We start from the raw sequence: 21,097 nt of genomic DNA, 5'->3' as shown, positions 1-21,097 counted from the left end.
ATGTCCCCAAAATATAAGAAACAACACAAGTACTTTGGAGTGTTCAATGCACACAGTCATCTTTACAACAACCCTGTAAGGTTTTGTTAACTCCATTCTGCAACATAGCAGGCTTTAAGCTAAATAAATAGATACATTGCTGAGGCCCCTTGCAAATCCATGGCAGAGATGTGATTCAAGCCAGGGACTTTCTGGCTCATACCTCTAAGCCACTATGCTACATCAGACGTCACATCTATAGCCCCCAAACAAAGTGTAGGACAGGCCATGTAATCTATTCTTGTGGATAGAAGACAGAATAAATATATAGCAACAGCTTCTTGATTGCACTGCCAGAGTGTTAAAGTGCTCCATGTGCCCCCCCTTTCTAAGGACTTCTGTATCAACCCTATTATCACCATAACAGCCTGAATATTTCACAGCTGCTAGTGGATATGGACTCACAACACCCATGTGATGAAATGGAATACTAGCACCCCTTCATTTAACTCATTAGGCAGGCACTGAATAAACTTTCCAACATCACACCTTCTATTTACGCAAGCATAAACACAAATAAGTGACTTTTAGGAATGCAAAAAATATATTTCCATATATTTAGCTAGTATTTTAACATCTACTTGCTCAAGACCTCAGATAATTGGGTATGTTTATCCACAGTGCAGAGAGAAGTTATTAAATCAACTGAGAGAGATGCAACAGAAAAGCATCCTTAATGTTCAGCATGAAAGTCCAACATCCTTCCAGGGCACATCAGCAAATGGAAGCACAGTTTTGTATAGCGAATTATAGGCTAATAAATATATTGTCATTTCTGGAATTGCCTAAGGGTCTATTTTTTGTAACTTTGGCATTACATTAGCTACCTTTCGGTCCAGATAACATAGTCCAATAATTTGTTTTGTGTCCCTTCAGAATCCTTGGTGTGGATACCATCTGGTCATGGCAACGTGCTGTTACTTAGCACACCAATAGCTGTCTGCTATTTTCACGCATCAGACTCTGCTTTCAGGCTTCCCATAGGCTTTTGACTGGCCACTGTGAGAACAGGCTGCTGGACTAGATGGGTCTTTGGCCTGATCCAACAGGGCTCTACTTATGCAAGATTTAGACAAGAAAAGATCAGGTGTATTTTCAAAAATGAGGTGTAAAGCAAAGATATAAGAGTCTTATCCCAAGTAGCAGTATGTGAACATTCTGTCAATATTCTTGTATTGATTTACAAAGCCCTGAACAACTTGGATCCAGGATATCTCAGGGTTCACCTGAACCCTTACAGCCCAGCTCAGACACTGAGATCATCTGCAGGAGCATCTCTGGTCAATCATTCTCCAAGCTGATGGGGCTCATTTGAAAATAACAAGAAACTGAGCCTTTTGTGTTACCACCCCAGTCCTGTGGAACACACTGCTAATAGAGGTTCAGCGGGCACCTTCCATGCCAACTTTTAAACACCTGCTCAAAACTTTTCTATTCCACCAAGCCTATGCCAGCAGTTAAGAGTTCACCCCCCACAATGGTCTATTGATGCTTGTTTTTATTATTATTACTTTAAATTTGTTTTTAGTATTTACTATTTTATTGTCTGTTTTTATGCTTTTATATTGGTGCAAACCACTGTGATGTATTTTTTATGATACAGCAGTTTAAAAATATTTTTTAAAAAATAAATAAGATAAATAAACACAAGGATTTCTGCTTGCACAATATTCCCCTCTTCTCCTCACATGCACAGGGGGAGAAGTCCTGTTGCACAAGCAGAAATCTTTGTGATTCATTGACAAGATGAATTACTTGAATACCACCCATTAACTTTTCTGCAGTGATCTTATCTTATCTGATTTTTTTCAATACTCTCTTAAACCATTATTTGGCGGGTTTCCTGCAAATGTCGTAGTCACAGTCTCTTAGCCTAACCTACTCCAAAGGGTTGTTTGTGAGGATAAAATGGAGAAGGGGGGAAACCTCACTGAAGGAAAGGTGGGGTATAAATGTAACAATAAGACAAATGCATAAAGTGGACTGCAGTCCATGGAAACATTTTTGTTAGTCATTAAGGTACCATGAGATTCTTTGTTGCTTTAGCTTCAGGAGTGAGAATTATGAACCCCAAAACCTGTCATCAGAAAACATAACAAACAAAGGGAAGAAAGGTGAACACTGAAGGCTGCCATTTAGACACCTAGAAGCTGTCATGGGGTGGGGGTGGGGAACAGTCCAGTAAGGGATGCCTTTTTGGTGTCGAGTATAAGACCTGAGCAAGCCATCTAGGAACAGTGCATGCGAGAGGAGGCATAGTCTGTTTTCAGTGCTCTGCTCCCTGCCTGTTTCATCATCATCACTAGTGCCACTCTATGAATAGCCACAGAACAATACAAGCGGCAAGTGCCTCCTGTATTTATTTTCTGTATCAACCTCCTCCTCCTCCTTTTGAATTATTAATAAGCACTTTGTTCAACGTTTCATCTAGCAAACTAAGCACTGAGTCCTGCAGCAAAGGAGGCCTTTAACACAATGACAACTCAGATTGAGGTCACTTGGTAGTGACAAAATATCTAGGGGTAAAACTGTGGGCAAATTAAGGTTTCTGTGCAGTGGCAAGTATTTCCTGCAAATAATTTGCAGGCTCCACAGCCTATAACCCCATAAAACCACGGCTGCAGCCCCACATGATGCAAGTGGGCAGGGCCGGCCCAATACATTTTGGCACCTGAGGCAGATGCCAAAATAGCATCCCCCTCTCCACCAGGGAAGAAGGGGTGAGGGAAAATCTACATCAGGAGCAAGGTGGAAAGAAAGATCTACATTGGGATCTGCTGTCCTGGTGGATTCTGCAGCCTGAGGTGGGCGCCTCACCTTGCCTCATGGGTGGGCCGGCCCTGCAAGTGGGACTATTCTGCTGTTGGTAATAACTGAAAGGAAAAGAAGGGGAATTTACCAGGCATCTTGTCTATTACTTTACACAGAATCTTTGCTAAGCTCCCATGGAACTCTAGAGCTCTGCAGAGTACAGTTTAGAACTGCTGTCTGGTATCTGTACTCATGTTAACATTCAATTGCAATTTTCTTAAACTAATAGTCACACTTCTCATAAATACCCGTCACATTCTCAAAACATTACACACAATTTTGCAGGACTGCTGCTGGCATTTCCTAATGAGGTATTTTATGAAGATCTTGGAGTTGAGGGGATTTTATTAAACTCAGTGTTCTTTAATTTTAATTATGTGTTTATTGTCTGTTCTATACTCCTGTTGTAAGTCACCATAAAACCATTTTGGGTATATGGTAATGAATCAATATGGATAATAATAATAATAATATGTGCATACAAGTCAGTGTGTCACTCCCAACTCTTTTGGTGCGCACCAGAATGCCCTGTATGGCCAAGTGATCAAAGCTTGACCAGGCTCACAATGCTTTGTTGAATGCATTCCTTGGTCACCTTGGGTGATGTGAGAATCCTGAGGGAAGAGTAACAAGAGGGCCCATTCATCTCCAGATCTCAGGTGCCTTTAGGAAGCGTTGCTTCCTTAACCTTCAGAGCTCCTATAATCCTTGTGCCCTCCTCCCACAGCCTAGAATGAAGAAATCTTGTCCCGCATATCTATTTGTATTTTAATTCAATTAAGATAATAATAATACCAAGTAAATGAAAACAGAACCAGGGAGAGGAGGGAGGACCATAGCTCAGTGGTAGAACACCTGCTTCACGCAGAAGATTCCAGTTTCAAACCCCAGAATATCAGAGCGGGAGTGGGAATGTCCCTTGTTTAAAACCATGGAGAGCCCTGGACAATAATGAGCTAGAAAGACAAATGGTCTGGCTCAGTAAATGGCAGCTTCCTAAGTTCCTCTGACGGCTTATCAAAAGGGCATACTGTATGACAACAAACCTATTTACTAGTTTTAAGGAATTATTTGATTCTGTTCTGTTTAACTTTCATTTGAGCATTTTAATGCTATATATATCTATATCTATATAAAATAATATGCCTCCAACTAGCTAGTTAGCTAACAAAACATTGGAGCTCATAAATTCCAAGGTCATAATAACCAACTGCATACCCAACAGCTGACTGCGCAACTAAAATTCAGCTGAAATTCCTCATACTTGCAGAACCTGACCTTTAGACAATAGATTTTTTCTTCTGATGATCTGGTTAGACAAGATACATTTTTCTTAATACCCTGTTTGTCCTGCTTTCTACTAAGCAAAGAAAGACGGTCCTTAGCAGACTTCGGTTAATCCGGCAGCATCAGAAAGCAAGTTGCTTAATCTATGGTAGCTAGCTGAGTGGCTCCTACAAAATAGATTATATCAGGAATCACAGAAGACACAGGGGGATGAAACCAATGTGCTACTCATGTGACTTGACTGCCTATTTGTCTTTCTGTCCCTACTTCAGATGAATCACTACAAGCCACTTTAAAATGCTAGCATCCTCCCCATCTCCAGCAAAGAATAAACTATAAACAATGATGCCTTAGGGCTATGAATAGCAATCTCTTTGAAAAAATATTAGGAGTGTCCCACCAACAGAAAGCAAGCAAGTTGGCGATTATGGCTCCCATTCTCACTCTCTTGAACCTCTCTATCATCATAGGATAGAAAAAATGTGTGGGAGGACACTGCTTGAGCTTACCTGGCCATCCAGGTAAAGGGAACAAGAGCTGGGAACTAGCACAAAACAGGGGGAAAGGCTGTCTGCCTACCCAATGACAGGGCTAATATCAACAGAGATGCAGGAGTGGGGAGGCAACAAGATGAAGTAGGCAGGGAAGTTTGGCTTGGTTGCCCTGGCAACCACGACATGCTGCTACAGCAAGAATAGGGAGTCTTGTGAGGGAGGAGGAGTTGGAAAGGCTTGCTCATGACAAGTAAGGCCGCCTATAAAATGGGCAGCCAAGTCAGTAGCTAGGAAGAATTTCACCTAAGGCAGGTAGTAACAGCAAGAGGTGGTATCCCAGAAAGGGCCTGACTATGCCAACCATTAACACCAGGCCAGCCTATAAAACCATTGCTGACAACGAAGAATTTGTTTGTCTAAGGAACCTCTTGCCATCTAGAACACTATTGCTTGCAAGCCAATTCTCTTTTACACATTTGAAAGGATGTGAGTTATTTTGAAGTTACACAATATCTAATTAAGGACCATAATCCATTAAACTGCTAATAACAGCAAACATTTCTGTCTTAAGCTGGTCTGGGAACTCATACACTTTAAAGAGTTCATTTTAACTCCATAATAAGTACACTTCCAGAGAGTCTGACACTCAGCTAATACTGTGGTGGCAACCCTCAACACTCCAGCCATACCACAGGCGAAATGGTGGCAATATTAATGTAAAACAAATTTTTCTTTTTAAAAATTCTCTCAAGGAAGGTGTACAGGAAAGCGTTATGGTCCTGCTTGGCAAATCCACAAATGTCATGGAATGGAAGAATAGAGGAAAACACTGGCTTGGACAGGAGAAGAGCCTGCAGAATCAGGCCAGCGGCCCATCCTTCTTACAGTGGCCCACAAGGAGCCTGTGGGAAGCCACAGCACTCTCTCCTTCTGCAGTTTCCTGCAACTAGTGTTCAGAAACGCATTGCTTGCAATAGTGGGGGTAAAGCATAGTCACCATCACTGATCATATCGTGACTGTTATTTATGCCATGTCACTTCCCAAATACAGTGAGTTCCAGAAGGAGCTGGTTCAGGAATGTACAGGGTTACTTTTAGAACAGAGGGCCTCGGAAACCTGCTGCAATCACAAACCTCTGACTCCTATAACCCTCCAGTGTTGCTCCAACACCTTTCAGAGCAAACAGAAACACTCCACGCAATGGCAGTTTCATGACTCACTGTAAAAAACCAACAAAGAATATTACTTCCCCACATCGTAAAGTTAATTCTCACTTTCCAACACACAAAGCTGGATCTGGCATGCTATACTGTCGCAAATTTTATTAATGTAAGAATCTGAATTTTAAGAACTTACCATATAAATCCTTTGCACTCATTTTGGCAGCTCCATCTGCTTTCCCCATGCTACCACTGCAAAAGGAGAAAGCAGTTGTTAAGAACAAGCCGGGGTTTACGATGAGAGCAGCTTAAGAGCAAGTGTAGTAAATGGACTAACAGAGTCCTGAACAATGTTCAGTCCAATTCCCCAACCCATTTCTACATAAGAACAGGAACAGACCTTATATACTTAACTGATTCTCCCTCCCCGTGTTCACTAATTCACTAATCTGAGAGTTCCAATGCTTATCTGAATGTGGGATCTCTCCTAACTCTGGATATTGAAACACTTTCATCTTGTAGGTTCAGTACTCAGGGTAAGGCGTAAAGGAGAGCCTATGTTACAATAATACTCCTGTTGTAAGTCCACTTCATCAGATGCATAAATGAACATGCATGTCATAGGAAATGACAGCTCCACAGTACCACCACCCACCCTCTGAAAAGGTGTCATCTGCACATAGCCTTAGAGCACTTTTCTTGGAAAATGGGAGCCTTGTATATTGTAAGACAGAAAGCAAATGAGGGTGGGGGGAGGGGGGGAGGCCTATAAGGCTCTGTCAAATCTCATTTTCTCTCTCTTTTACTAAAATTTGGGTGGGGGATGAAGGTTGCTTAATCTTTAGGTTTCTTACTTCGCAGAGCCTGGATGGCTGCTTGTTGATCCTTTGTGGCTCATACTGCTTTCAGGGCATTCACCTGTAACAAATAGGAATGGTTTAGTTGAGACTGAGGAACTACAGCATTTACATTTCATTTACTTATTTGCTTGATGAAAGAGAGAGAGAGAGGAGCGCTGAAGGGAAAATGTATCTTTATCAGTGCATTCTGTCTTGAGAATCTGATTAGGAGCAGCAGATTTGCTATAGGGGAGTAATATATTCAGGGCTTTTTTCCCAGCTGGAGCTCCCCAGAGCTCAGCTCCGGCACCTCTCAGGTGGGCTCCATTGCCATTCTAAGAGAACAATGGAGAAGTTAATAGTGAGTTCCAATACCTCTTTTTCTAGGAAAAATAGCACTGAATATATTGTCTACTTGTATGTGTGTACAGAAATCAAATTTTAGAAAGTTGTCATGAGTTTCCAGTTATCTGTCCTTCCAAACGGAAGCTACACTCACTAATTTCTGCTTCCGGAACGTCTCCCTCTCCCACACTGTATTCCAGCCTCAGTTATAGAAATATTCTTAAAAAGTGACAGCAACTTTGTTAGAGGTAAATAAGGTGGCTAAGAAAAAGAGTTCATGTTCAAATGTATTATGTTTTTCATTTATCATTATTGGAACTGCAGCTCAGTGACAGAGCAGACACTTTACATGCAAAAGGTCTCAGGTTCAATCCCCAGCCTCTTGTTGTAGGGCTAGGACAGACCTCTGTCTGGAATCCTGGAGAGCTGCTGCCAGTCAGTGACGACAGTATTGAGCTAGATGGAGCAATGATCTCACTCAGTATAAAGCAGCTTCCTTTGTTCCTATTTTACAGCCATATATCACAGTGATCCAATGACATGACTAGCCCAGGTATTTCAGCTCTGAGGGCAAGAATTCCATAAACGTAATTTTACGGAGTGCAGGCAGCACAGTTTGGCACACCACAAATTGTTGATTGAAATGGCACACGGATTTTAATTATAGACAGTGTATGCATATTAGCTATGGCTGCCCAGTTAATGGTGCAATTTTGATGAAGCTTTCCCTCAGTGTAAACAAGTTGGGCACAATGGAAGTCAAGTTTTCAAAGGCTTTTTGCTTGCTACAACAGTGTCCAATATGAATCAAGCATAGCAATGGCAGGATATTGGTACACATCTTCTTCCTCTTTCTAGTACAGATGTTCCAGTTGTTTTGTAGAATGATATTTTATTATTCAAAAGCATGTGATCTTTGAACTCATAGTTATGGCTTATTTATTTTCCATTCACACTGGTTTGATTGCTGGGTGTTTATACATCTTCCTGTTAATCATTCCTTCCTTCCACACTTCTGAATGCATTTCCACATCACCTTCCTAACCACAAAAATTTAAAGTTTCTTTTTGAAATTGGATTTGTTGCGCTGGTGCTTAGTCCACACATATATTTCCTGGTATGTGTTTGAATCCCTCCTGTTTAGGGAAGTTTTGAATGTGTGACATTTTAATGTATTTTTAATCTTTGTTGGAAGCCACCCAGAGTGGCTGGGGAAACCCAGCCAGATGGGCAGGGTATAAATAATAAATTATTATTATTAATAATAATACTACAACAGTCATACCTCAGGTTACAGATGCTTTAGGTTGCATGTTTTCAGGTTGTGCACCCACCGAACATGGAAGTACCGGAATGGGTTACTTCCGGGTTTCGCCGCTTGCGCATGCGCAGAAGCACTAAACTGCCCTTTGCACATGCGCAGAAGCGCTGAATTGTGATTCACGTGTGTGCAGATGCGGCACTGCACATTGCGAACATGCCTCCCATACGGATCACGTTCGCAACCCAAGCATCCACTGTACTACAAAATACTGACAGTCTGGAGGTGATATTGCTTTGTTTACAATAATTTTGAAACTGGCCTCTATGGAATTAAAGTGGACTTTCTCAAAAATATTATTATTAGTATAAATGGTGATAGTGAAACTAAAGCTGAATGGTGTCTTTGAAGAAGAAGAAAAACACAAAGGAGCTTAGCAACACCAAATTACAGGCTACTATTTTTAAAGTTACATTTTAAGCAAATATTTTTAGTGGCAGACGTTTAACCTAACAATGCCATCTATAAATACATAGTAACAAATTTATTTAAAGGAAATACATTCATTCTGATACACCTCACATCAGTCCCAAGACTTGAATTGACTTCAGAGAAACCAACAATGAATGAGCAGGAGGCTAAATTACGGTACAGACGAAACAATGGTTATTTCTGAGGTGTCATAAACATAGTGGGCAGGATTCACCTAATGAGTCCCATAAGTGCAATTCTGTGCAATGAATTCTACTTGGGTAAGGGGTCTTCCTCCCTCCTCTCCCTGCACATGCCCTGCAATATTGGGATTGGCAAAGTGGCAATTATTCTGTCTGGCAAGCTGAAATCACAAGAGTGTGACGTCGAATTTCTCCCAATATGATAAATGCAGCGCTGCCCATAGTCCTCCTGCTATCTTCTCTGCCTATGGGTTTATTCCCATTTCATATCGCTGCAAAATCTGTTTGACCAGAGATGACAGTGGTACAAAAGAAATTAATGTATGCAGCAGGGTGAAAAGGATTTGAGTGACTGTCATACCCACCTTCAAGCCTCTCCAGCCTAAGTAGACCAAAAAAGGACACAGAGGCCCACTCTATAATTTATGCTAGAACCAGATGTTAAACTACCTGACACATGTGAGACAATGCCATGCTATTGTTAGAAGCTTGTTAATGAATTTAGATTGGAGAAAATAGACTGGGGGGGGGGGGACACACTAGGAAAATACATATTTAAAGCTAGAAAGATCAAATAAGATTTCTAACTTGAGCAGATGCATATTTTCTAAAGGTAACCAGGTTACAAAACAAAGCAATACCACAGATATATTACACAAAGGAACAGATACTGGCTCCAATAAAGAGGTACAGCCTCCTTTCTTGCTATTTGCAAAATGTTTATCCCATCGTATAGTCTGCAAAACCATCATAGGAACAATAGTTTGGGGGGGGGAAATGAATGTTTGTCTTGCTATTACTATCACATTATTTGGAAATTATAAATAAAGTACCTCTCACTAATTTCAAGAAAGCTTTAAGGCTTAGGATAGCAAGCATGACAGTCTATAGAACAGCTAAACATATATACCCAAGAGGCAAGTGGGGATACACACACACACACACACACACACACATACACACACAGCCCTGTTCCAGGTTAGTGCTAAGAAAATGGTTGTGTTACTTGATTTGAATCAACTGATCAAATGATCTGAATTTTCTCCTCATTTCTCCCTCCCTCCCCATCTTTTGTTACATCATTTCTCCCAAAGAGGTGTTTGTTGTGCCTCACAGCAACTCTGTGGGAGGAAAACAGGCTGAGAGCTAGCCAAAACCATGGAAATTTTTGAGTAGCAATTTCCAAACACATAACAAGGAAATAATATGAATTTATTAGGATTCAACAACCGGGGTTTCAGCTTACCTAATCGCTGTGCCATGCTGGCTCTTCAAAATGAGATTATTATTATTATTATTATTATTAGACATACAGTGCCCTCACCTGCATGCAAAATATGGCTTAGCACAAGTGAGTAAACATGTGAACTTTCAAAGCGGAGGTTGTGGCTGATCCCCATAGACTTTTTGCTGCTGCACTGCATGGAAATCATGTTACTTGAACCAGGCTCACGTGTAAGCTCTCACAGAGAAACAACGAGCCATAAACCATATGACACACTATTTTCAGATGATGTGCTAAACCAAACCATGGCTTAGTACAGAGCAGCAACATGATGACCACGGAAAAGCAAAGCAGCTGCAATCTCTCCAGGAGTCCACACGTTGGCTTATTTGTGCTAAGTCATAATTTAGTCTAGCATTACATGTGAACTGGGCCAGTGTTGGACCAAACTTAATGCATTTTCAGAATACAGAATTGGCATATTGATATATTTGGAGGCTATGCTTTTTTCAACCAGTATAAAGCAACATCTATCCATGTTAATACTGTATTATACTATTAATACTGCTAAAAATACGCCAAAATATATGTGTGTGTTTATGTAACTAATGCTTACCACCACTATAATTACCCAAATTTATGACATATAGGCAAGGTGTAGGCAGTGGGACAAGGAGTAATCTAGGATCTGTCACTGTTGCTGGCACTGAGTTCATCTCCCACACCAAGCTCATTGTATTTGAATGCCAATTTGTTTAGGTGGTTCAAGCCTTCCAGTTTGCTGCATCGTAAAGTGCCAGCACTGTGTTCCCTTTCCTTTCCTTTTGCTCAAGGCACTGCTCAGTCTCCTGGAATCTCTCATCGTCTGCTTTATGGGTGTGATCAGTTTCTTCATGTTTCAGAAGGTGAGTGTGAATGCTTCAAATCTAAAGTACACTGAGTAACCCGATGAGTATATGATAATTCGGATCCCTCTCTTACCATCTTCACGTGTAGTTATACTTCCAACATTTGGTGCTTTATACTTTAGAGAAAAGGAGTAAGAGGATACATGATAGAGCTGTACAAAATTATGCATGTGGTGAAGAAAATGGATAGAGTTAAATATTCCTCCCTCTCAAAATGCTTCAGCTTGGGGACATTCAATGAAGCTGAATGTAGGGAGATTCAAGACGGACATAAGACATCTTCATACTATGCACATCACTTCTTTGCTTTTCCTGTGCCTTCAACCACTCCCAACCCCCCAAACTCCTATTCAATAAGCTGTCATCTATGCATGTGCAGTGGTCGTCTCCAATGTACACACCTTAACTGATGTAAAGTTCTGGAGAACTTGGAAACTTGCACATTATTTTGTACCATTTTATCAGGACAAGTATAAGTTACTTGTTGTTTACTGTTGCAACAATTGTTTTCTCAAAATGTATGTTCTGTACCATGACAATAAATAAAAACAGTATTAAAAAACAAAGCAAAACTGGGACTATAGTTAAAGTCCATAGAACAGAACGGCCCCTCTCCTATTCAGTTTCTTCCATGACCACTCATTAAAAGAAAACCACCCCATGGAAGGCAATTTCCACACAAACATACAAAATCTACCTCACATGGCAATCCAATGCTTCTCTTTGACTGGGAAAGAAGAATTTGAGCAACATGCATACAGGTGCTGCTCCGAAATCAACAACTGATTCAATGATGCAGCAGAAGGAGAGTGTGTTACTTCTGGTTTCATCCTTTGCTGGTGGAGAAGGCTTTTGCAGAGAAACTCTCAGCTCCCGCTGAGGCTTTCCTACATGTTTGATGTTTCAGATAAGAATGTGAGAGTAGCAGAAGCCTAATAATACAAGGCTGTCACTGGACACTTTAGCCATTAGATAACACATGACACTGTCTTTTCAATTTAAGAGGATAACAAAGCTCCCTCTGTTTGGTTTCCAGTTCCTAACATTTCTCAGAGTTAATTCAGAGCAGGAGGGAAGTGCTTGGATAGCCATTTAAAATGGGAGGCAGTATATTAATTTACCAGCTTAACTGGTACCACATGGATCTAACCTGTATTCCAGGGGTGGGGACCCCATGGCCACCCAAATGTTGTTGGACTACAACTCCCAACATCCCTAAATACTGTCCATGCTGGCTGGGCCTAATAGGCATTGAAATCCAACAACATTTGGAGGGCCACAGGTTCCCCACCCCTCTGTAATACCTCACTCCAGCTACAATGACAATTAAGGAAATAGCCCAGGAAGTTCAGCTTTCCCAATCCTGACACCTGAGTCTAGGCTCCTGCTTTCTGCCCCGCCTAAAACAATAGGTCCACTGAAAGACAGACATGGTAATGCTGCAACTCCAGGAATGAAATACATCAGCTGAAAACCACAGACTTTTTTTTCTCCTTCGTGAGGAACAGAGGAACACAAAAGTTCACTAATCTGTAAGAAGAGTGGTGTTCATAATTCAGCGGCAGGCCAAGAGCATTTATGGAGCCTGGGCCAACAAACAGGAACCTGGACGTCAGACAGGAAAAGAAGGGTGGACCCTGCTGCAAAACTTGAAGCCAGCACACCTTGTTCTTGAACATAAATTTTTCACATTGCAGACATTCAGCAGAAGACAAACATGACGCTAAAAATAATGCAGCCTGATTAGTTAAGAGACACCGGATACCTGCAGCCAACACCCCCATGTTCAACTAAATCTAATATGTAGGTCAGAATATGGCTGATAATGCTAGACAAAAGGTTTAGCAAAAAGGAAGGCATTATATCGGTATCCATATGAAGAGAAAAATAAGATAAACAACTATTTCAGATTGAATGCCCTCTCAGGACCTCGTCATGCTATCGGTGAGCTTTCTCTCTAGAACCACTAACTACAGTACTTGGAAACCAGAAATAAATCATTATCAGTTGCACTTTTGGATCAGACCAAGGATCTTTCTAGACAAGCACCCTATTTGCAACACTAGTCAGTCAAGTGCAAGGACGTGAAGGCAACAAGCCCTTTTCTCTATAAAGGTCATCCAGCTGATTGGGTACCAAATCCGGGCCTAAACCCAAACTGGGATGGATCCAGATAATCAGTCTCATCCAGGAATGTCTGTAGTTGTTCCACTATGATCCACTCTACCACCTTCCTCAAAAAGGGAGCATTTACAACTGAGCAATAGTTATTATAAGTTGGAGTAGGAGTAAGGTAAAGGTAAAGGGACCCCTGACCATTAGGTCCAGTCGTGGCCAATTCTGGGGTTGCGGTGCTCATCTCGCTTTACTGGCCGATGGAGCCAGCGTACAGCTTCCGGGTCATGTGGCCAGCATGACTAAGCCGCTTCTGGCGAACCAGAGCAGCACACGGAAACGGCGTTTACCTTCCTGCCGGAGCGGTACCTATTTATCTACTTGCACTTTGACGTGCTTTCAAACTACTAGGTTGGCAGGAGCAGGGACCGAGGAACGGGAGCTCACCCCGTCGCAGGGATTTGAACCACCAACCTTCTGATCGGCAAGTCCTAGGCTCTGTGGTTTAACCCACAGCGCCACCCGCATCCCGGAGTAGGAGTAGTATTGTTTTAATTTATTCCTTGAATTTCACCGCAAGGTATCAGGGTGAGTTACAACAATTTAAAATGCAAGCTTAAAAACCTACAATTGCCTCCAAAAATAATTTAAACATGCAATCACAAAAAATAGGGTGGGTCCTAAAATATTGCTATTACACTCCGTTGGGCCCAGGGCTGGTTTTCTCAGGAGTAGACACACTACCACCTCCTTAAGGTGGCAGGCAGCACCCCCTCTTGTAAGAAAGCATTCACCACTCCCTGGACCCCCTGCCAATCCCCCCTAACCCTGCTTGATTTCACTAGTTATGATGGGCAGGGATTGAGAAGTCACATATTTGGGACATATCCTGCTAGCACCCTGTTCCCATTATCAGGCATTGTAAACTGCATCTGACCCCACAAAGCTGGAGGAGATGTCGCATTTAGGTACCTCAGCTGGAACTGGAACCATAACAGTGGCATCTGAATCACTGTGGAGTTAAGCAACTCAAAATGACGACCCAGGTGACTGATGACTGGTGAAGCAAATGCAATCCTGTACATGTCTACTAAAATGTGAGACCCAAGCGGGTATAGGATTTCAACCTTAATGAGTTCAAAATCCAAAACTAAAACACTGACAATCACAAGAGTGAGGGAAGCTCTAGACATGCCAATAGCTGCAGCCACAGTTTATATGAATTTTTTAGAGTAGTTGGAAGAAATTGGGAAGTTCATTGCGTGCTGTATTTGTTACAGGCTAATCCCAAACCACGGACAGTCCCATGGACTGCAAGAAGATCAAACCTCTCCATTCTTAAGGAAATCAACCCTGAGTGCTCACTGGAAGGACAGATCGTGAAGCTGAGGCTCCAATACTTTGGCCACCTCATGAGAAGAGAAGACTCCCTGGAAAAGACCCTGATGTTGGGAAAGATTGAGGGCACAAGAAGAAGGGGACGACAGAGGATGAGATGGTTGGACAGTGTTCTGGAAGCTACAAACATGAGTCTGACCAAACTGCGGGTGGCAGTGGAAGACAGGAGTGCCTGGCGTGCTCTGGTCCATGGGGTCACGAAGAGTCGGACACGACTAAACGACTAAACAACAACAACAAATCCCAAACCAAGAGCACAGCCACAATTTTTTGGTCAAAATGTGAGTTTAAAACAAATAAACAAATAAAAAATTTACCCGAGCATGCCTGGCTAAATTTACCTCTCCAAACAAATAATATGCACAAAACATAGCTACTGCTTGTGGTTTGTTTGGAAACAATTCATGAGCTGGGGAGAACCAGGGAACATGACATGCAAGGCTGTGCCTGGTTTCATCTGCCACTGGCGGAGAAAGGGGGGGTGGATGCAGCCCCCCTCGGGTGTCATCTGTGAGGGAGGGGTGACATTGCCGCGATGCCCCCCATGGACGCTTACCGTGGGCAGCTAGCCACCCCCCCCAGTGTACACACTCTGGGTGCCGGAGCAGCTAGCTCCGCCTCTGTCATCTGCACTGCATCAAGAGTGGAGGGAAAGTACCACAAAAGCTTTTGAGCAGCATACACATAAAACCATAGATTGTTTTAAACCAGGGGTCAGCAAAAATTTTTAGCAGGGGGCTGGTCCACTGTCCCTCAGACCTTGTGGGGGGCCGGACTTTATTTTGAAAAAGAAAAAAAGAACGAATTCCTGTGTCCCACAAATAATCCAGAGATGCATTTTAAATAAAAGCACACATTCTACTCATGTAAAAACACGCTGATTCTCGGACCGTCCCCAGGCTGGATTTAGAAGGCGACTGGGCCGGATCCAGCCCCCGACCTTGGTTTGCCTACCCATGTTTTAAACTATGGTTAATGTGACATGTGAACTAGGCCTATGTCAATAAAACCCAACAGAAATAAACAGGGTTTTCAGAAACTGAATAGTTTTCAGCATCAAAAACATTCATACTAGTAGCCAAAGGGGAAAAAATGTGAACGATTGATGGAACAAAAATACCCGCTAGTCACTCAGCATGAATGAGTGTATAAATAAACCAGAAGAAGAGATAAAAATAGGCAGTATCTAGAAATCTGCTGGAGGAAAATTGTTCCAAAAGAAGAGGGATTAGGGTTTCTCACACTCTGTTTCTCAGCTGAGCAGACCAAAGAAGGAGGTCGTCCATACTTGCAGATATTTTTGGAAGTCTGAGCAAAAGTAAACAAATGGGCTTCATATAAAAGCTGGCTGTCATTTTCAGGGATGAAAAAGACTCTGTAGAAGAAGAAATGCCATATTGAAATGGTGTGCAACATGAGTCATTTACTTTTGGTTTGAAAAAGAAAAGAAACAACTTCACTTTCCTCAGCATGCCTGGGAATAACGCAGCAGCAGTTTGGGAAAGATTTCATAATGTTTTCCTCTTGCCCAAAGCTGTTCAAGGTTTGGCTGTGGAGCTTTTCGTTACCTCCCTCTGGAACTGTGACTAGTGAAATCTTTCGCTTCTTTTGACACACACAAACCTATCGCAAGGAACTTTAGGAAATGATATGCATTTTGGATGCAGTAAGAGCTCAAAGGTTACAAGGTGGGAGAAAGGAATAGGATGAAAAGCTGCAAGCCTTCTTGGTGCAATTTCTCTGGCCATATGTCCTGCTTTTTCCCCTCTTCACCACTATTGCCACATGCACCTCAAATCCCCTATTACAGAAGCAATTTTAAGAATATACTGCATTTATGTCATTGCATCTGTGTGCCCACTCACCATTCATACTCATTTGTCTCATTCACAATGAAATTCCTACACAGATATCCTATGTGATAATCCTGCAGATCTGAAATGTGCTGCTGCATGTAAATACGTCTTAATACCAGCAAATCAAACATGACGACAGCAGCCGTGTAGCACAGTCCTAAGTATTTCATCAGAAATAAGTCCTGCTGAGCCTTGATTATTGATTAAAGCCCTATATAAGGCATTAATAATGTAATTGCCTTATTAACAGCTCTGCAGCAGATAACAAAGCTCTGAAGCAGTGCTTCTAGGGCAGGGGAAGAGAGAGAAAATCTGGAGGTGGAGTTGCACTTTAGGGGACAATGCAGAGTTAATTTATTCTGCCTGAATGCAGTGTAAGTGCAATTAAATGCAGGCATGGGAAAACTTTGCCCTTCTCAGTTTTGCTGAACTATTAATCCCAGCCCCAACAAGCATGGCGAATGGACAGGAATGATGGCAGTTGTCGTTCAGCAACCTGTGAAGAGCCAAATGTCCCCTGCATTTGGGCTAATCCCATAATAAGTGTACTCGGGATTGAAGCCTCAGTTTTCTTAATGCAACGGAATCATAATATGATTTAGAAGACATATGAAGGTAGCCTTGTTTAGAGAAGTTTTTAATGTTTGATGTTTTATTGTGTTCTTAATATCCTGTTGGAAGCTGCCCAGAGTGGCTGGGGAGGCCTGGCCAGATGGGCGGGGTATAAGTAATAAATTATCATCATTATTATTATTTGCTTGTTTCCCACATATAAAGTATCTTTCTAATGTTCCATGTTCATAAGTCTGTTTATTTGAGCTCCTGTCCATTTTTCCTCTTGAACCGCTTCAGCATCCCACAATGAAGGGGACAAGCAGTGAAGTTGTGACAGATGAAAGGGTTAGTGGTACAGTCGTACCTTGGAAGTTGAACGGAATCTGTTCTGGAAGTCTGTTCCACTTCCAAAATGCAGCTTCTGATTGGCTGCAAGAAGCTCCTGCAGCCAATCAAAAGTCGCAGAAGCCCCGTCAGACGCTCGGCTTCCAAAAGAACATTAGAAAACCGAAACAGTCATTTCTGGGTTTCGATTGTTCAGGAGCCAAAACATCCGAGTTCCAGGGCGTTCAACAACCAAGGTACGACTGTAATGGCAATGGTGAGGGGGGGATTATGATCTTTCATTTAAAAGAAAGGAGATCAAATACCACTTTCCTGCAGGAAGTGTTTTGCCTGGGAACATAAACAGCAGCAGACCAATCCCATCTCTCTTCCCAAACCTATTTGTACTTCTGGGTTACCTGGAAGGTGGGTGTTGTGTATTGCACATTGCCAACTAAAAGGTTTGGGATCTTAAAGAATTATGGGCACTGTGGTTCACCCCTCACCGAGTTACAATTCCCAGCAACTCTTAACTAACTACAGCGCCCAGAATTCTTTAAGGGGAAAAAGGTGCTTTGAATATACTGTACTTTAGCTGTATATTGTGTATGCAGATTAACAGCACCTCAAGTCTAAGTTACACATGTCTGCTGGAGCCCAGGTCTTGCTCAGTAGAGTCAGGAAGCTATCTGGGCTGCAATACTCACATTAGGAAAGGAAAGGACAAACAGAACATTTATAAGGCAAAATATACGCCAAGCAAGAAACCCCTGTAAATAAGGGTGAAAGAAAGAGACCTAAAGAAGGCTCAGTGTGGATGCTGTGTTTTTGTTGTTATTGTGTGTGTTGTTGTTTTAAAGCAAATGAAAATTTGAAGCAAATAGAGGCTTGCTGTGAGATGTGGAAACGCAATAAAATGAGAGTGAGAAGTACAGAAGATTCCTATACCATACATGTTCCCTCCGTTTCGGGGGCATATTGCTAGTTATTTAACAAATGTAGACAGGTCAGTAAATTCCTCTGCCTAATGCTTTTCAAGCAATACTAAGCTTCCCAAGCTTTATGTAATATTTAATATACAACATTTAAGTAGTCACACCTCTCACTACTTTATAGTATCTGATATACTATAGTTATTTTTGTAGATTAAAAATAATGGCTCCGATGAATGGAAGGGAGCTAAGTGTTCTCTTTTAGTGGTAGTCACTTCACCATGGTAATTAACTCTATATGCATTAATTAAAACATATATACATGAATACATACAATCTGGCTTTCAAGTTTCGCTCCACCTATTATTAACTATGATGCAACTGCTAAGAGTTTGCCATTGGCAGAGATGCCTTGTGGACATGAATGAACTCAGCTTTTGGTTGTCATCCCTAATTTGTTATCTGATTCCTGAAATTATATGTAAAGCTTCTAATAGAGACTGTAGCTACAAGGTAATTGAATTTCAGTTTGCATCTCTTAGCACAGTCCAGACACCAGGACTAAATAAAATTCTGAAAACACTGAATTCTCAGATCAAAAACATTATAAGAAAGAAAGGATGGAGTGGAACTCCAATGACTCTAAGAACAAGCAACAAACACTAAAAAGAACCCAAGATTAAATTATAGGAAATAAATGGGGGGGGCATATGATCTTAAAGAGAGCATCAAAGGGAAGGGCTGGATGGATTTATGCTCCGACTGCTCTATCAGAACTCTTTAAATAATCTTCCTGCTCCTTAGAAACAGAACTTGCATAATAGTAAGAAGCACATGACCACGGCTCTGTATTTTTTTCAACATTTCTTCCCCAAATCACTGGAACTAGAGATTTGGTTAAAACATTTCATCCAGTTACAAGCTTGATCTGTCAGTCACACAAACCCACTGCACACCTGTAGAATCTCTGCGGAAGAAGGAGGCAAGATTGTGAGTGTCTATGGCATGCTCTTGGTTCCCCAACCACAATCTTCTTGAGGGTTCGGAATGCAATGTCTGACTCCAGCTACAATGATAGAGAAAACCTTTCTTCCCACTGCTGTGCACAAAGAGCAAGTGAGGAGTAGCAAAAACCGAAGGCAATGTGAGTAGCAAGCCAACTCCTCACCTCCTTCTTATCATTGTGAATGCAGCAATTACTTTTTGCAGAAACACACCCATACATCATTGTTCATGGGGTTTGAGCCTTCCAGCTCAACACAGGGGTGGCTACTTTCCTATCCTGCCAGTCTTTCATTTTTAGCTCTTGCTCACATCCTCTGTGTGTATATATATATATGTATGTTTGGATATTTGCTAACAATCCATACTCAGTTGTAACTTGGCACATGCTATGTCCACTGGGGAGTGGCACTTTAACAAAACAAACAGGCGCTGCTTTGGCTAGGCTGGTGGCAGGACTGGCACACAGGCGTTCTGTGTTTGAAGTTCTAGACCGCAGACCAGGTAGCGGCTTTGACAGTTCCAGGCACAGTTTTGCACCCAGTAGCATCAAGTTTCTGAAGGAAATCCTCTCAAGAGCACCAAAGGAGCAGGCAGCCTGGGACCAAGACCTTGTGATGAAGATGAAATAATTGTAGGAAGTTTTTTTTAAGGGAAAACTGACAGGAAGTGATATAACCATATCCTGTCCAAGTATGTACTCAATGGTTAACTCTCTGGTGCTGTGATATGGAGCCTGTTGTATTACCAGAATAGGCCAATATTTTTTGTATTGCATTACTAGATGGTGCTAAAAAGGTTTTAGATTAGGTTTGTGGGTGTGGCAAGCTTCCCAAACAGAGCCTGAGCCCCAAAAGGTGAGAACTGCCTTTCTAGAGGGGTCAGCCGTGTTAGCCTTTTGCAGAAAAACAAACAAAACATTGTGGCAACATAAAAGACTGCCACATTTACTATGGCATAAGCTTTCACGAACTACTGTCCCCTTTGTCAGATACATGAATCACTTTCCTGAGTTTCAGGTATATGCACATTTCATGGGGAGTGGGGAATTTTGAACAGAGAAATCAGAAGGAAATGAAATACTGAAAGGAATATATTGTATGGTACTCATGTGACCTTGAACACAGCCCTTGATCTCCACCCACGCTACCACGCACATTTCATGGAAGTCAATGGGATTTCAGTGCCTTAATTGTCCCTGCTTGTTGCAGATTGTGGGAAGAGAGGGGTGAAAGCAGATACCGTACGTATTGCTATAGTTCTAGGGCAGGAGACTCTGTTCCTGCATGATGGCAGATATTCCCTGTGCTGTTGATGAATCAAGTCCTGTGTGCAAAACAGGAGGCAGAAACCTTCCATGACAGCACATAACGAAGGAGGCAATTGTTACACCCACACCCTTCTCATAACCCCAAGTCACGACTGCCTCCACCATTCCCTAAAGCAGCATGAACAAGCTCCCACTTCTCTCCTGAGAACCAGGAAATGTAGCTGCTTCAAACTCTAAGCAAACCAAATTCAGGCTTTTATCTTAGCATTTGTTCCCTGGAGAACCATGGCAGTTCACAAAACCCAAGCCTAGTAGGTGTGGTGGAGGAATAAGAAGGGGGGAAAGGATGGGTTATTCCACCTCCTTAGGAGCAAAAGTTTACCTTGGTGTACCAAGTAGCAACCATGCAACCCTTCATATTCAGTTCAAGAAACCAAAAATGAATTTATTACGGATGAAGCATCCTGAAGAGATTGATGGAACACCTTTACAGCACAAAATATAAGTCCATACTTGATTCTCAGTTGTTCACTTCCAACACGCCAGTCTTTGCCCACCAAAGTACCTGTATCCTAAGAGTAGACCTTAAGATAGAAGCAAA

General features: G+C 41.9%; 1 protein-coding gene across 2 annotated transcripts in view; it reads right to left on the bottom strand.

Moving 5' to 3' along the window:
- The window catches only part of EPS8L2 (EPS8 signaling adaptor L2), an 85,778-nt gene that overhangs the window by 51,782 nt on the left and 12,899 nt on the right, over positions 1-21,097 (bottom strand). Inside the window, exons 1-3 of one of the 2 annotated variants that reach the window (XM_083427831.1) lie at positions 11,742-11,910; positions 6,647-6,710; positions 5,989-6,044 (exon numbers count right to left, since the gene is read on the bottom strand). In XM_083427831.1, the coding sequence (XP_083283957.1) occupies positions 5,989-6,044; positions 6,647-6,690 (100 nt within the window). In that variant the 5' untranslated portion in view covers positions 6,691-6,710; positions 11,742-11,910. Of the gene's footprint in view, positions 1-5,988; positions 6,045-6,646; positions 6,711-11,741; positions 11,911-21,097 lie in introns of those variants that run through there. The other variant, XM_083427830.1, reaches the window with a different exon arrangement.

Source organism: Podarcis tiliguerta (genome assembly GCF_965153285.1).
Source record: "Podarcis tiliguerta genome assembly, chromosome: 1".
Classification (NCBI taxonomy): domain Eukaryota; kingdom Metazoa; phylum Chordata; class Lepidosauria; order Squamata; family Lacertidae; genus Podarcis; species Podarcis tiliguerta.
Note: the sequence above shows the minus strand (reverse complement) of the source record. Positions and strands in the feature narration are given on the sequence as shown.